The sequence below is a fragment of the Haliotis cracherodii genome, unplaced genomic scaffold, assembly GCF_022045235.1.
Source record: "Haliotis cracherodii isolate W230 unplaced genomic scaffold, xgHalCrac1.p SCAF_23, whole genome shotgun sequence".
In the NCBI taxonomy this organism is placed as follows: domain Eukaryota; kingdom Metazoa; phylum Mollusca; class Gastropoda; order Lepetellida; family Haliotidae; genus Haliotis; species Haliotis cracherodii.
Genome location: NW_027266279.1, coordinates 3,494,291 through 3,513,079, shown reverse-complemented (window position 1 = coordinate 3,513,079; position 18,789 = coordinate 3,494,291). Strand labels below are relative to the sequence as shown.

Genomic DNA, 18,789 nt, shown 5'->3' with positions numbered 1-18,789 from the left:
TTGGTTTAACGTCGCTTGGAACTGTATTCCAGTTGTATCAGGGCGTGTCAGCTTGTCCCCGTTACTTCATTTTTATAACTACCCTCATGTGTATCAAGTATATTTTCACCTTATATGTTTTTTGCAATGGTAGCGATTGTCTCCACTTTTATTCAGCCAAATAAACGTTTGACTAACCTTGCTGCTGCTTTTGATGAGCATTTATCGAACGAAAACAAAATGTTCAAGGAAATTCTTGAAAAATATTATTGTGCATCAGACTGTTCTTTGTATTAAATGCTCTGTCTTTGAAGATGAAGTACATGTAGCCTGTCCCCAATATAATGTTATACGCTCTTCAGATTGACACAAGACATAAGAATCCATTTGCTTGTCAAACAGTTAGGGAATAACATTTACGCAGGCTAAATTTGCTCAAAACTCTTGGAAATACAGAACCAGCACAACTGTGTACATTATATGAGATAATAAATATTATATTAGAAACAAATGCATGTGTTTAACGTGTCTGTTAGCCTATATATATATATGTGGTGTGTGTGTGTGTGTGTGTGTGTGTGTGTGTGTTTTCATTTTACCTATTAGATCTGTAAATATGTATACATACATACATACATACATACATACATACATACATACATACATACATACATACATACATACATAAACGATGATGTATGACAATAGAAACAATATATTGTTTGACATAAAATGCCCACAGAGGGCGTTTACATTCACATATCAGTGGTAACTTTTGATAAGTATCTGTTAGCAGGCATTGTTATTAATTTCAACCAGTACTTACTAGTTTGTATGATAGTTAATATATAATGAATGTCTACCACAATCCCCACAGACTACAGTAATGATTTGCCAACATTTGGAATCAACTAAAAAAATAGCTTCATACCCCATACCTCACTGCTATTCATCAGTATTGACACACGTTTCATGCCAACTATGTCAGATGCATCTTTCGGAAGTATAACATATTTTCTCACAATCCGTGGAAAAACACCCACTCCTTCACCTTCCCAGTTCAAACGATATCCCCTTTACAAGGAGTTTTATTTTAAACAAGGTGTTTGTGAGGCTATTTGTTCAATACCAAGATAAAACTCGAAAGCTCCTGAACCCAGCGCACGATTTTCTCTTCTTGTATATGTGGTTGTTTATGAACCTAAAGTCTCTTTTTCGAAAAAACTACTTTCCATTTCTGTATAAAAGGCGTAGTTATAAAATACGACAGATCGACTATGACATCTGCCAAGGCCATGACTCATGAGGATTGGGTGTCAACTGCGGCATAGTGGGCGAGGCGTTCGCTCATCACACCGAAGTTCCGGGTTCGATTCCACACATGGAAGAAATGTGGGAAGTCATTTTTGGTGTCACCGCAGATCATGAAAATGACACATTGGGATGAGCCATAAAAGAAATAAAAATCAACGTTTAAGAAATAAATCCTGATTTATTCCCCTTCACATTTCAGTATTGTATAGTTTCAAATTAAAATACACCATGTATAGTGACAATATCTTGACAATGGTGGAGACAGACAAGGGAGATCACCGCTGTAGGGCTATCAGACACACTCAGCCTCTTTCTACCGAATCTGTAAACATGACGTTATTTCATATTAGTAGGGAATAATACCTCCTTTCACCCCCATTACTCTGTATTAATATTACTATATTTGTATATACAATATGGTCCTTGTTCAAACGAGGTTGTGGGGTGATGCATCGTATTAAAATCCTCTAAATTTAGGTAATCGATACTCTCTTCTTCAAATTGATCCGATTGGAGTTCTTTGGACCACATGCGATGACTGAACTGATCTGCACTGGCAAGAGTATTCGTCCCTCAGCATTGACAACATGTCTCCAGTACTCTATATTAGCAGTGTTGGCCGGTGTTTCCTGTGGTTTTGTTTGTTTGTTTGTGTTAAACGTTACACTCAACAATATTTTGCAGCTTTATGACAACATTCTGTAAATAAACGAATCTGGACCAGACAATCCATCGATTGACATTATGCGCATCGATCTACGCAATTGGGATACGATGACATGCATCAACCAAGTCAGTGAGCATGACCACCCGGTCCCGTTAGTCACCTCTTACAACAAGCATAGTCGCCTCCTACGACAAGCATAGTCGCCTCTTAGGAAAAGCGCGGGTTGTTGAAGACCAATTGCTACACGGAACCTCACGGAGTAGTATTCTCTAAAGATGAAATAAAACAAATACATGATAGAGCTCTTGACCTCACCTTGGAATCTTGGAATATTTATGTACGTCTTGAATGTTTGAAAAAAAAACCCAAAACCACAATCGTTGTTCTAAGAACAGAAAATACTAAACTGGACATTTTAACATATATTGTAATGATATTATTGTATTTCGCACTAAGATAGGGAGTATGAATATTTGGGGATTTTTTTATGAAGTGATGCAAGTCCCAGACGGATATAATTTTGTGGTGAAACATACGACCACGGTTATGGAGGTGAAAAACCTGGAAAACTCACCTGATTATGTAAGGGTTTTCACAGAGTTATACTAAGTTTTACTTTATTTAGCATCAACCACCTGGATTTGAAAGTAAATAATGAAGCAAAACCATCATTCTGCATTTTCAATGAGAAGAAAACTTGTCCCCCACACGTTCTCAGACAAGATATCCTGTTTCATTACATGTTTTGCTCTCGTGTTTGTTCATTTTTCTCCAGCAATATGTCAAGTTATTGCATCATAAAAATCAAGCAAAAATTATCAATGGCAGGATACAGATACATTTTTCAAAATGGAGTATGGTCAGAGTTACCCGCCCTTAATGTCTGACAACATCCGGCCACAGTAATGGCGAAGTAGAGCATGAACAACACACGAGAAACTGATTTCCTCATCAACTTACGGTCCGATAAAGGAGAAGCAAGAACAAGCACATCTGGCCCAGTCTCCCTACCAGCTGCTGCTTGAACCTGAATAGTCTGTGGCCACGTACTGTTGACCCAAAATCTGGTGACAGGTGGCGCTGTGAATTTTAAATACCGCGTGTAAGCTCACCTGACCATGATAAAACATCAAGGGATTACAATGCGAACAATCACCTCCAAGAAATTAGGTATATATTGACTCACGTTGGTTTAAATGAAGTGTTTGACCCACAGAACTTCGGTGATATTGCGATGTGAGGGCATATTTAAGGATCTAATTATATATGTTCAGTCACCTCGGTGTTACACGCCAGTATGGTGCTGAATTATCAGGCATAACTGGATGCCGGCAAGCTAAAAAGGCTAAACTTCGCTTACTACATATTTCCATATAAAATTAAAAATTGGAAATCGTATCCTGTGTTAATTTTTTTAATTTCTTTTTTAATTTTACAATTGACATAATACTCATATTGAAATACAGAAACAAGTCGATCTCATTATTGTCACTGTTATTAGCAATAATTATCTCACAACTCTTTCAGTTGTGAGATGCGACCAAGCCATCAAAAGAAATTGTACTTGTTGTTTCCCGGCGTTCGGCATTAAGAGGATGCAACACGGACTGGTCGGCTCGGAGACATTATAATGTCTGTAGGGTATCCATGTTAATCTGTGTCACGGTATCTCAGTGTGTCGGCACAATAGACGTTCGGACAAGGACAAGAGCGCTCGACGCACACACGCACGTCGCCGTAAGAGGCAATAATCTTGGACGCGACATTAAACTCCAACTTAACCTGTATGGAAATACTTACTGATTTTGACGTTGAAGCGATGTTCATTTGTCAGACGTGGATAAACAATAACATAGGAATCGACGTCCACGTCTTCATCAGATGCTGGCTTGGACATCAGCAACTCCACAGAGTAGTTTGTGAGTTCACCAATGTTGACGACTGGAGCTGACGGGACGGCTGAAAAAAAGTTCTTTAGTCTCTACAACAGACTATGGTCAACGACTTGCGGTGCCTCAGACGACTGGGCCATCCGCGCCCGTGAATCCTCACGGAGAGGTAGGGTAATCTAATTATATAGTCCTCAAAAACAGATTTGTGTGAGCTTTGTTTGTTTGGTTTGTTTGTTTTTTAACGCCGCACTCAACAATATTCCAGCTATATGACGGCGGTCTGTAAATAATCGAGTCTGGACCAGACAATCCAGTGATTGTGACATCATAAGCATCGATCTAAGCAATGGGGATACGATGACATGCATCAACCAAGTCATTGAGTCTGACCACTCGATCCCGTTAGTCGCCTCTTACCACAAGCATAGTCGCCATTTACGACAAGCATGAGTTTGAGCTAGAAAAAATACATTTGTACGAGGAACCGTACAAGGTATTGAGCCAAAATGTTGTTGGTGATTGTAGTCATCTCAGTTATCGGTTCATAGGAAAAGTCAGCTACCATCAATAATGCGTATGTCCCCTGTTGGAATCACATCCTTGGGAATGGTAGCCCACACGCAATGGCCTGTAACGCAAAAGCCAACTGCTGCAACGTCTGGGGTTGTGGTTGACGTCGGCGTAGCCGTCTATCCAATTCATCCTACAGGTGCTCTCTCGGGTTCAAATCCGGGGATCAGGAGGGCCAGGGGAGAACTTCAACGTTGTTTTTGAGTAGACAGGCTCCTGTTTCCGTGGGCTGCAATTGGGAGGACTTGTTGTATGAGAATTTCGTTGATGTATCGTAAGATTGCCTTGGATATGTTCAAACCTGTCCTGCCATGAGGAGAGATAGCCGCACACATCATAACGCTACCCCAACCAAACCTGTCCACTTCCTGTACGCAGTTTCCGGCGTAACGTTCTCCCCGACATATGCAGAGCCGTGCTCTTCCATCCTCTCAACGGAGGAGAAATCTTGATTCGTCACCGAACAAAACATCTCTCCATCGAAGTTGAGGCCATATCCTGTGTTGACGTCAATATGACGTCTTGCTCGTAGACCTGCTACTCTTAAACGGTTTCGTACGGTCTGGTCGGAGATTCTGCGCAGTCCGGATATTTGGGATGCAGTTGAGGTTGCTGTCCTTTCAGCGTAGGTGGAGCTGTCGTGGTCGTCCCAACCTTGGCCGATCGCGTGTTGACCCATGTTGTTGAAACCGATCCCATAGCCTTGTGATGGTGCTGGGCGGTACATTAGATAACCCTGGCAAAAGCTGATCGGGATTCTCCTGCCTGCATGCGGCCTATGAGGTTGTTTCTTCGCACTTCTGTTAATCTTGGCATGTTGTTGAACTGTCACTGTTCGATTGACGCAGATGCCAGGCGATCTAAAACCCTGCACTTTAATACCGTTCATAGTGCTGCTGCATGTGCAGTACGTGCAGCTCCATTGCTCTTTTGTTACTGCACTGGGTGCATGTTTCCGAATCGTACGTGTTTCCCGACTAATGGTTTGCATGTCCTTGTTGTGATCATTTTGATCCGGGAAATTTGTCACTGACACTATAACACAGTAAACCTCATTTTGGACCTCTTGGTTCTGCTAATTTTGATTTTATAGCCCCAAATATCCGTATTACGTTTCCTTTTTTGAAGAGTATATTTACAGAGGTGTGTGACAGTGTAGATTATATACTTATATAGTTTATATACTTACTCCTACGCAGTGTTTTTGCTGTGACGTTTGCAATCTCTCCGTCGTTACGGCTGTACCATGCAGTCACTTGAAATGTGTATTGCGTGTTGGGCACCAAACCCGACACCACAAAATGACGAGTGTCCGTTAGACTACCTAGATGCAAACAGAGTCGTAGATTTGTTAATATTAAAACTTTAATGACTGTGCATTGGTATTGTCGTTTTTTTAATCGCACTTACATCATTCGGCAACATTCGCATCTTTCCGTAAGGGTTATCGGTGTGACGTGTCTATTACTTACCCACAACAAAGTAGACGACATCGTAACCGGAAGTATTATGCCGAACTTCATACCATGTGACCTCTCGGTTCCCATAGTTAGAAGAGGGTGTCATCGCCAGCTCAATCGTCGTGCGCGTTGTCCCGACAACGACGACTACAGTTGGTGACAGTTGCTCTGCAAAAGAGAACGTGATCCTTCATGTTGGAGTGTCTGACTAAACATGATACAACAGCCCAATTGGTACAGTCGATTAGAAGAATTTATAAGCGATGAAAGTGTCTGCGCGATACCTTTCACAACTTTTTCATGGACAGCCCGTCGTGAAAGATCGGTCAAATTCACTGGAAAGGACCTATTGAATTAGGTGTTGGGTTCGAATGATTGTCGGTGATGTGCAGTAGTGTTTGTAAAGCAGTTGGCCCAGTCGTGTGAGGCGCCACTGGGCAGAGTTGTGTCCAAAAGGCACGCCAGAAACCAAGCTCCTTCCCGGCACGTGACACCTTTGTTACGCTCTTGCATTCATAACAGGTCGTGCGAAATGTTAATTAATTAGTTATACCAATAACCAAAGATATTAGACAAGCAAAATTAGAATAAGGAACCTCGAAGAATACGCACTTTCTGGATGATCCCATCGGCTAGTTATAGAAAGGGGCGAGTTGGGACGAAATAACATTCGTCACCACTCGCCCCTTTCCGTAACCTGTAAGAAGACTCGTCCCCCTCTCGATGTATGTTATGTGCGAAAATAAGACAAACCATTCAGAATGCGCGTATGATTTCAAGTTCTTCGTCAGAGAATCCCTCAGAAATAATCTTGGATTTTACATATGTCTTGCATCTAAAAATATACCCAAGACACAGTTAAATTTGTTCAATCATACTGTATTATTTCGCATGTCACAATGTGCTTTAAATTGCATCTGAATATATATAATATATGGGGAATTATATGTAAACCATGACGCAACGAGTTGACAATTGTTTTAGGTATGCCCGTTTGCGCAAAGACGGAACCCGGTCGCAAAAAGGGCCACGAGAGGGGCACGAGTCACTATTCGGCTTGTCCCGGGAAAACACGAGTTGGTCACGAATTGACGAAATAATTAACAGGCTACGGAAAGAGCCGATTGTGACGAAATTATTTACAGGTTACGGAAAGGGGCGTGTTAGGACAAAATCAAATATAGGTTACGGAAAGAGGCGAGTGGTGACGAAATCACTTACAGGTTACGGAAAGGGGCTAGTGTGGATGAAATCGAGGTTACGGAAAGGGGCGAGAGGTGACGAAATCAATTACTGATTGCGGAAGGAACCGATTGGTGACGAAATCAATTACAGGTAAGGAAAAGGACCGATTGGTGACGAAGTCAAATACAGGTTACGGAATGGCGCGTGGTGACACATCAATTACAGGTTACGAAAAGGGCCGAGTAGTGACGAATTATTTGTGCTTGCATCTCAAATAACAGTTAAAAGGCTTCTTTGGTGAATAAACTTAGCTTACGGTCGGGAGCTTCAGTAGTGGAAATGACGTTCTCAGAGGGCGATTCCGTTGAACCAGAAGTTCTGTCTCCGACGCAGCAGTGGTTCATGATATTTTGAACTAAGTCACCTTGGTCACGGAGACAAACCTTTTGTTCTGCAACACCTTCTTCCACACGCCTCAACATGCTTTCCAATCCCCGTAACTGGTTGGATATTTTCCTCAAATCAGCTTTAATACCTCGTCGTGGGCTCATGCCTCTCCTACCTGCGGTGACCTCCTCCTCCTCCTCCGCCTCCCGGCGTGTGACGTCTGATTGTTGTATAAACTGTTTCAGTTCATTGACTTCTTCTCTCAGCTGCGAAACTTGAGTGTCGTCATGAACAGCGCCCGACACTACCACCACGACACACAGAGCAGCAACTACAACTGACCTCCCCATGCTGAAGCTTGAGTGAAACTGGGGGCGAGGGTTGTCAAATATCTCTATTTATGGGCTTCCGGCACTTGTAGTTTATCCGAGATAGTTTATCGAGCGTTTGGAAAGGTTAATTGCACCGACTTAATAAGCACCGTGACCTCAGATAAGAGCCATTTAAAGTATTTAAATCTAATTTCGCGTGTTATTTGTATAGGCAGATGAAAACTGGAATATCATGTTGTCGTTTGTGATCACATGGCGGATTTTGACTTATTTTCATCATGTAAATGTAAATTGGACAGATACATATGCAGATGTAGAGATATACACATGCAGAATTAGACAGCTACATATGCAGATGTAGACAGATGTATGTGCAGAATTAGACAGCTGCATATGCAGATGTAGACAGATGTATGTGCAGAATTAGACAGCTGCATATGCAGATGTAGACAGATGTATGTGCAGAATTAGACAGCTGCATATGCAGATGTAGACAGATGTATGTGCAGAATTAGACAGCTGCATATGCAGATGTAGACAGATGTATGTGCAGAATTAGACAGCTGCATATGCAGATGTAGACAGATGTATGTGCAGAATTAGACAGCTGCATATGCAGATGTAGACAGATGTATGTGCAGAATTAGACAGCTGCAATATGCAGATGTAGACAGATGTATGTGCAGAATTAGACAGCTGCATATGCAGATGTAGACAGATGTATGTGCAGAATTAGACAGATGTATGTGCAGAATTAGACAGCTGCATATGCAGATGTAGACAGATGTATGTGCAGAATTAGACAGCTGCAATATGCAGATGTAGACAGATGTATGTGCAGAATTAGACAGCTGCATATGCAGATGTAGACAGATGTATGTGCAGAATTAGACAGCTATATATGCAGATGTAGACAGATGTATGTGCAGAATTAGACAGCTGCAATATGCAGATGTAGACAGATGTATGTGCAGAATTAGACAGCTATATATGCAGATGTAGACAGATGTATGTGCAGAATTAGACAGCTGCAATATGCAGATGTAGACAGATGTATGTGCAGAATTAGACAGCTGCATATGCAGATGTAGACAGATGTATGTGCAGAATTAGACAGCTATATATGCAGATGTAGACAGATGTATGTGCAGAATTAGACAGCTGCAATATGCAGATGTAGACAGATGTATGTGCAGAATTAGACAGCTGCATATGCAGATGTAGACAGATGTATGTGCAGAATTAGACAGCTATATATGCAGATGTAGACAGATGTATGTGCAGAATTAGACAGCTGCATATGCAGATGTAGACAGATGTATGTGCAGAATTAGACAGCTGCATATGCAGATGTAGACAGATGTATGTGCAGATTCAGACAGCTACATATACAGATGTAGACAGATGTATGTGCAGAATTAGACAGCTGCATATGCAGATGTAGACAGATGTATGTGCAGAATTAGACAGCTATATATGCAGATGTAGACAGATGTATGTGCAGAATTAGACAGCTACATATACAGATGTAGACAGATGTATGTGCAGAATTAGACAGCTGCATATGCAGATGTAGACAGATGTATGTGCAGAATTAGACAGCTGCATATGCAGATGTAGACAGATGTATGTGCAGAATTAGACAGCTACATATACAGATGTAGACAGATGTATGTGCAGAATTAGACAGCTGCATATGCAGATGTAGACAGATGTATGTGCAGAATTAGACAGCTGCATATGCAGATGTAGACAGATGTATGTGCAGAATTAGACAGCTGCATATGCAGATGTAGACAGATGTATGTGCAGAATTAGACAGCTGCATATGCAGATGTAGACAGATGTATGTGCAGAATTAGACAGCTATATATGCAGATGTAGACAGATGTATGTGCAGAATTAGACAGCTATATATGCAGATGTAGACAGATGTATGTGCAGAATTAGACAGCTACATATACAGATGTAGACAGATGTATGTGCAGAATTAGACAGCTGCATATGCAGATGTAGACAGATGTATGTGCAGAATTAGACAGCTATATATGCAGATGTAGACAGATGTATGTGCAGAATTAGACAGCTACATATACAGATGTAGACAGATGTATGTGCAGAATTAGACAGCTGCATATGCAGATGTAGACAGATGTATGTGCAGAATTAGACAGCTATATATGCAGATGTAGACAGATGTATGTGCAGAATTAGACAGCTACATATACAGATGTAGACAGATGTATGTGCAGAATTAGACAGCTGCATATGCAGATGTAGACAGATGTATGTGCAGAATTAGACAGCTGCATATGCAGATGTAGACAGATGTATGTGCAGAATTAGACAGCTACATATACAGATGTAGACAGATGTATGTGCAGAATTAGACAGCTGCATATGCAGATGTAGACAGATGTATGTGCAGAATTAGACAGCTGCATATGCAGATGTAGACAGATGTATGTGCAGAATTAGACAGCTGCATATGCAGATGTAGACAGATGTATGTGCAGAATTAGACAGCTATATATGCAGATGTAGACAGATGTTTGTGCAGAATTAGACAGCTACATATACAGATGTAGACAGATGTATGTGCAGAATTAGACAGCTGCATATGCAGATGTATACAGATGTATGTGCAGAATTAGACAGCTGCATATGCAGATGTAGACAGATGTATGTGCAGAATTAGACAGCTGCATATGCAGATGTAGACAGATGTATGTGCAGAATTAGACAGCTGCATATGCAGATGTAGACAGATGTATGTGCAGAATTAGACAGCTGCATATGCAGATGTAGACAGATGTATGTGCAGAATTAGACAGCTGCAATATGCAGATGTAGACAGATGTATGTGCAGATGTAGACAGCTATATATGCAGATCTGATGTAGACAGCTACATTTGCAGATTTAGACGTGTACATATGCACATAAATCGGCTATTGTGCAGCCATATAACTATACACAGATTCAGAAAATGATAGTTATAATGTTTTTTATCACACAAATATAACATTCATGATTTTAGAATTAAACTTTTCGAAACTCTGTTATCTACTTAAAAGGCTGTGCCCTCATCGTTATGCAAACCTCAATAGTCACGACGGCTAAGTGTACAAGACCGTGCGACCCCAGAAATCGTGTGCATAATGGATCATAACAAGCAATTTCCACTGACAGAGTTAACTCAGTTATCGTTCTTAACGATGTCGATATCAATGATTACTTCTAGATTGGAGAACTGATATCTGGCCAGCTGTTTCGCATGTTTATATGACAAATGAGTATCTGAGCTCCATAACCGTCGGGAATTATTTTTTTATAGTTTGTTTGGATATTAATGTAGATAAAAAACATAATTTCGACGATTGGCGTAACTGTGTAAGGAAGTTCTCATTCAGATACGGCCAGAACAGCTTGCGGTTGGATCATGATAACATTCCTCAGTAAAGAGGCTGTAAAAATGATCATAGCGACATTTCCTGGTACTCCGTCCGGATCTCAACGCGGCATCCGGCTCAACACCCACGCTCCCTCACATCATGCCCACAGTCGCCGAATTTGTTGACGTCTGACCTGGACCTACTCCGTGAAATAAGTTCTGAGTTAGGCATTAATTATATTAAGTTACACAATTATTCAGCGCCCAGAGATCTGCTGAGAGGCGATGAGTAATATGCTCCATTAAAGAGGATTTTTTTCAGTTGAGCTTAGACACTTGTGACACACACAGTGGACATGGATCGTAGTGTCTGTGTAGGCTTTACTGTAACACACACAGTGGACATGGATTGCAGTGTCTGTGTAGGCTTTACTGTAACACACACACTGGACATAGATTGCAGTATCTGTGTAGGCTTTACTGTAACACACACAGTGGACATAGATCGTAGTGTCTGTGTAGGCTTTACAGTAACACACACAGATGACATACATCGTAGTGTTCGTGTAGGCTTTACTGTAATAAACACAGTGGACATGGATCGTAGTGTCTGTGTAGGCTTTACTGTAACACACACAGTGGACATAGATTGCAGTATCTGTGTAGGCTTTACTGTAACACACACAGTGGACATAGATCGTAGTGTCTGTGTAGGCTTTACAGTAACACACACAGATGACATACATCGTAGTGTTCGTGTAGGCTTTACTGTAATAAACACAGTGGACATGGATCGTAGTGTCTGTGTAGGCTTTACTGTAACACACACAGTGGACATAGATTGCAGTATCTGTGTAGGCTTTACTGTAACACACACAGTGGACATAGATCGTAGTGTCTGTGTAGGCTTTACAGTAACACACACAGATGACATACATCGTAGTGTTCGTGTACGCTTTACTGTAATAAACACAGTGGACATGGATCGTAGTGTCCGTGTAGGCTTTACAGTAACACACACAGTGGACATAGATCGTAGTGTCCGTGTAGGCTTTACTGTAACACACACAGTGGACATAGATCGTAGTGTCCGTGTAGGCTTTACTGTAACACACACAGTGGACATAGATCGTAGTGTCCTTGTAGGCTTTACTGTAACACACACAGTGGACATAGATCGTAGTGTCCGTGTAGGCTTTACTGTAACACACACAGTGGACATAGATCGTAGTGTCCGTGTAGGCTTTACTGTAACACACACAGTGGACATAGATCGTAGTGTCCGTGTAGGCTTTACTGTAACACACACAGTGGACATAGATCGTAGTGTCCGTGTAGGCTTTACTGTAACACACACAGTGGACATAGATCGTAGTGTCCGTGTAGGCTTTACTGTAACACACACACTGGACATAGATCGTAGTGTCTGTGTAGGCTTTACTGTAACACACACACTGGACATGGATCGTAGTGTCCGTGTAGGCTTTACTGTAACACACACAGTGGACATAGATCGTAGTGTCCGTGTAGGCTTTACTGTAACACACACACTGGACATAGATCGTAGTGTCCGTGTAGGCTTTACTGTAACACACACAGTGGACATAGATCGTAGTGTCCGTGTAGGCTTTACTGTAACACACACACTGGACATAGATCGTAGTGTCCGTGTAGGCTTTACTGTAACACACACACTGGACATAGATCGTAGTGTCCGTGTAGGCTTTACTGTAACACACACACTGGACATAGATCGTAGTGTCCGTGTAGGCTTTACTGTAACACACACACTGGACATAGATCGTAGTGTCCGTGTAGGCTTTACTGTAACACACACAGTGGACATAGATCGTAGTGTCCGTGTAGGCTTTACTGTAACACACACAGTGGACATAGATCGTAGTGTCCGTGTAGGCTTTACTGTAACACACACAGTGGACATAGATCGTAGTGTCCGTGTAGGCTTTACTGTAACACACACAGTGGACATAGATCGTAGTGTCCGTGTAGGCTTTACTGTAACATACACAGTGGACATAGATCGTAGGCTTTACAGTAACACACACAGTGGACATAGATTGCAGTGTCCGTGTAGGCTTTACTGTAACATACACACTGGACATGGGATGGAGTGTCTGTGTAGGCTTTACTGTAACATACACAGTGGACATAGATTGCAGTGTCTGTGTAGGCTTTACTGTAACACACACAGTGGACATAGATTGCAGTGTCTGTGTAGGCTTTACTGTAACCCACACAATGGACATAGATTGTAGTGTCCGTGTAGGCTTTATTGTAACCCACACAGTGGACATAGATTGCAGTGTCCGTGTACGCACGCACGTACGCACGCACGCAAGCACGCACGCACGCAAGCACGCACGCACCATCTAGTAAAAAGTTTGTGATTACTCCATTTTCTGATATCTTTAAAAGAGACTCGCTTTTGGCATCGATTAGTCCCAGGAAGTCTGATCCAATCAAATCAAACACCACTTTAATGTTCCACAATGTTAGGATGAACATAAATCTAGCAAGTCATGATTACCCTCAGTAGATATCGTCAATGTCTCATTGAGTTCATGATTACCCATATTGGGAAAAGAACCGCGGACGTTCAGCGTGACGAATCAACTCCTTAACGACACTAGACAGGCCTCCTTTAACTGGCACCATTATTTTGTATACTTGAAGTCCTATCTTTACAGTGAGTGGTAGAACTTCGTGAGTGTCATCCCTACGATGACATCTTCACACACACTTTCCGACAGCTGTAGCCTTCATAATGACTTCTTTCAATCTTCTGGCAGTAAGCGCATAATATCCTCAGCAACATTGTAGAGGCCATGATGCGGGGTGATAACGATCTGGCGATGATGTCTTGTGAAGGCGTGGTGATTCTGTTTGAATACTCAATGCTGCCAATCATGCTTGGGGTTGTGGGAACTGAAAACATACAGGTCTGATGTTACAGTGTGAGAAAAAGTGAATTTTGTTTAAAGCCGTTGTTATCTCAGAGGTATCAAAGCTGTAAATAGTCGAGTCTGTACCGGGCAAACCAGTGAATGAAAGCATGAGTAACGATGAAGGTGACACACAGTCGGCCAAATCAGAGTCTGGTCGCCTGATTATAGGGAACAATTCTAACCCAGGATTCCCATGGGATTATTGAGTGAGAGACCATTCATGATCACACTATTCAGTGAGAGCCTCTTAATCCAGACTCTTCCTGTGAAACCGTCTGGATTAACACATGTAGGGATTAACCAATCATGGGCACGCGCCGTAATACACTCTTCAAAAAGCGAAACGCACAGGAAGTATGTAGTTCATTGAACCTGACTACACAAAAAAAAACCCGGAATATAAATTGAATATATGTTATTGGAAAATATTGGTGGCCTGATATTCGACAAACAGGGCGTCAAAACGCATCCATTGTCGATTTGCAATGTCTTAAACGGCATTGTTTTCACACCTGTTCATAATGTCATGGAGGAAAACAGTAAAGCAAAATGTACGTGCAAGTTATGGCATTCGTAACTCGTGGTAGTGGCTATAAAAAAGGCAAGCATAAGCCAATAATACGTCATTCAAATGTCAACATTTATCAGGTTCAAAAATGCCGAGACTCAGTGCTGCCGATCGGAACATCGGCATAGGACGTATCCAAAGAGGGGAATCACAGTCTTCTATTACTCGCCACTTCAACGCCCACCACAGCAGCATTTATCGCCGATATACACAGCTCAATTCCACTGCAGACCGCCCGAGAAGCAGCCGACCAAGAGTTACCACCCCTGCACATGATCGCTACATTTGACTGTTCCACGTACGTCAACGCAATGCCACAGATACGAGACTGCATTACGGATCCCTGGTTTGAGGAGGATATCGGACCAGACTGTCAGGAACCATCTTCGCGAGGCTGGAATCCGACCCAGAAGACCAGTTATCGTCCCTGTTTTGCAACAGATCCATCGGCAGCGACGCGTGCGTTGGTACCATACCTTACAGCCTCGGAATTTGAGAAACTGGAGACAAGTGTGGTTTAACGATGAATCACGATTTCTTCTTCACCGGCGAGATGGAAGACAACGTGTTAATCGTCGTCGAAATGAGCGTTTTTTCCCACATTGTGTACGTGAATTCGACAAGTTCGGTGGCGGTAGTGTCATGGTTTTGGGGTCATATCCTACACCAAGAGATATGACTTCGTTGTGGTTCAGGGAAATTTGACAGCAAATCGCTACATGAATCAAATTCTTCAACCTCACCTTCTTCCAATCATTGACCGCTAGAGGGAGCTCTTTCAACAGGACAACGCCCCACTGCACACAGTTCGTGTGACGGTAGACTACCTTCATAATGCCAACATAAACCTCTTGCCCTGGCCGTCGAGATCTCCAGATTTCAACCCAATCGAACACCTCTGGGATGAACTCCTATCGACGTGTACGTCAACGTCAGAACACACCGCAGACAACTTACCAACGCGTTACAAGCAGAAAGGCGCAGAATTCCGCAGGACAGAATTTGTACACTTATCCAGCCAGTGCCGAGGAGATACAGAGCCGTAATTGCTGCCAGGGGCGGTCACACGAGATGCTGAGTTCAGCGCAACTTTGTGGCTTGATGTGACATGACAATGAACAGTTTTCAATTCCTTTGTACAACGGTAACATGTGACTATCGAGCTCCACAATTTCATATTTGTATCTATGATATTAAATTACATAAATCGACTTTATGAGCTACAAATAAATTTTCTAAAAAATACCTGTGCGTTTCCTTTTGAAGAGTCTATATGATGACGTCATGCTATTATTGCAGTTGATTTTGAGCTAACCACTAACCATTCTGAAGAAAAGCTAAACAAACTGACACGAGTGTAGGTCACTTTGCAAAATTTTCTATCTATCTTAGTCGGAGTAATCACTCGAGACTGTAGATTCCGGAAGTAGAATCAACCAGGCTCGTTGACCCTCCTTCCGAAATCAATACATTCTTTCGTCAATACGTAGACGGGCGGTGGGGTAGCCAAGTGGTTAAGGCGTTCGCTCGTCACGCCAAAGACCCGTGTTCGAATCCTCCCATGGACACAATTGTCTAAGTCGTCTAAGGCGCCGCATTCATGATCACTCATTTACTATTGTGTCCGATCAAAAAGTTTACAATTTGTTCAGGTACATGTAAAGGTTTGTTCGTTATCCAGTCATAAATAGTTACTATGGTAATGATGAATGTGAAACTGTTCCTCGGTGAGACAGAGTAGACTTTGTCACACCGAAGACCAAGTTTAAAGGCATACAATGGTTTTCTCTGTAACAAGCACCAACAGTCAATATTATTTTTAACAACACATTTTTTTCAGAATATCTTGTATGTACAGCGTACATTTAATAATTTAGTTTAAATTCGATAATTTAGACACCATGTGATTGACATAGCGCTTCAATAAATCTCTAAATTTAAGCATTTTTTCAAGAAAAAGAGGTGGCTGGAATAAGATGCTGTCATCATTTGCCATCATAAGTAAAGTACGAATTTATGCCTGGAAGATATTTATATTAATACAAGGTCAATTGTCTTGACCTAAAGTTAATAAAATATAAATAAAGGCGACTAAGAGCTCGCCTGGTTCAGCCTCGATTATTTACAGGTATTTACCACACAGCCGGAATAATGGTGCATTAAAAAAATAGAAATAAATATTAATTCTGAATTGAAGAGTTACTTCCCTCACCGTGCTAGGGTCAGATAATCGTGGGTTCGAATCCCAGATTTGCACTGATTATAATTAGTGTTTTGTCATCACTATACCAATGGGTTTCGCTAAAGTGGTCTAAAACTTACATCACTTTGGACTGTATAATATCATCCCATACTAAACTGACACCATGATAGAACTGCAATATTGTTCAAAACGGCATTAATCCTCACCACTTAAAGACTCAAATACAAACTTGTTCAACTGTACTTACCTGTTGTTATAACCGCAGTGATCGAGTGGAAAATCCCGAAGACCAAGAACAGCAATGGTAACATATCGATGTCAAGATGCCGTCATCACCTCCAACCCCTCATCGCCTCACGTGTTACTCAGGGTTCTATATATACACAAGTATACGTAGCGATGATCTCATTTTAAACACTGTTTCAATAGTCAAATAGTCAGAGTGACATCCTAGCTAAAGCTGGATGCAACAGGACATCCTGGTTCCTCAAGGGACCGATTACTAAACTTTTTCGGATAAAAATTGGATTAAAAAATTACAAACATTATAGAAACGTTATTAGGATGAAATCAGTCGCCTAAACACTACAAACTTAAGCTTGAACACAAGTATGATACCCGTATAAAATACATCCCCGTCATTTCTAGTTTGTTTCATTTCTAGTCACCATCAAACCCGGGTGTATACTTCCTTTTGTCCGGCAGTGTATATTTTTTCACTCCTTCACGACGGACATTTATTTTTTTCATGCACATCTTTTTGCACATTCATCTTGTCCACTCAATTTGTTTTTTCCTCCTCCTTATGAAATCCTGAGACAAAATTTGGTGACGTAATTTATGAAAAAAATAGTTAAAATGATTCCCAGCGCATCCCAGAACATGAAATAGTCGATCCGTATTCTTTCACATTCAGCTGCTTACATGGAATGCAATGTTCACAGAAAGGGAATTCCCCGGTTTGTTCCGAGTTGACAGCAGTGATGAGACCCGGCTCACGTCCGTACCCGGATACTGCCGTGAGTCGGAGGAGGGGCACCTGGCACACTTTGTTTTCACAACGATTGCTTGCCACGCTGATTACTTAGCGATCTCTAGCTGCAGACTACCGTTTTAGTCTCTCGTAACTCTGCATTGTGTGGCCTAAGTAATAATTTTGTTGTTGTTTTACACATGTTTGTAAATTTTATACTGTATTACTGGGGTGAGACTCAAATAAATAATTAGCTGTCTGTCTGTCTGTCAACTTTATTTTACATACTTTAGTGAGTGAGTGAATATTGTCATAAATATTCCAGTTACATAGACATCAATAAAATACAAATTGAATTTAAAACATTACATCGTCACTTCTGATTTTCTAAAAAAGAAAGAAAAATCAATGATTTGTTTTGATTTTCTGTTATGTTTATGTGTTTATGCATTAATACGAAGTCGAAGTGAGTGAGTGTGGACGCCACTTTTTTGGCGACAAAAGAATGGACCTTAGATTTTTATTCACGACAGGAATCGAACCCGGCGTGACGAGCGAACGTCTTAACCATTCTGCTACCCACCCGCCCCACAAAGCATAAAGAAAAGAGACCAAAGCGTTCGTGACCAGGGTGAAATCATGTAAATCAGCTTTTTTTATTAAATTATTTGCTAAAGTTATACCAAATTTGACTTCGGTAGAATAGGTACCGAGAACCCATCGTTGGCTGCAATGAGTGATTTACAGTGTGTTGAAATGTGTGACGAGGCTCGATGTTCATGCTATCAATCACTGGTTTACATGGCGCTCACTCGACTATTTACAGGTCGTCGGGATATTGCTCGAATACCGCTGTCTGGGGCGCATTTCAAAGCATTCCTTATTCGTCGTACGTTTTAAT

The 18,789-nt window shown here is 41.5% G+C and overlaps 1 protein-coding gene across 1 annotated transcript; it reads right to left on the bottom strand.

The window, feature by feature from the left end:
• Nucleotides 1-1,451: 1,451 nt before the first annotated feature.
• LOC139471746 (uncharacterized) lies at nucleotides 1,452-7,812 on the bottom strand. The gene is made up of 6 exons (XM_071254227.1): nucleotides 7,384-7,812; nucleotides 5,895-6,050; nucleotides 5,612-5,746; nucleotides 3,761-3,919; nucleotides 2,921-3,040; nucleotides 1,452-1,615 (listed from the first exon to the last, which is right to left on the bottom strand). Exons 1-6 carry the CDS (start codon nucleotides 7,802-7,804, stop codon nucleotides 1,596-1,598), a joined length of 1,011 nt encoding a protein of 336 aa, XP_071110328.1. The 5' UTR covers nucleotides 7,805-7,812; the 3' UTR covers nucleotides 1,452-1,595.
• Between the last annotated feature and the right edge of the window lie 10,977 nt (nucleotides 7,813-18,789).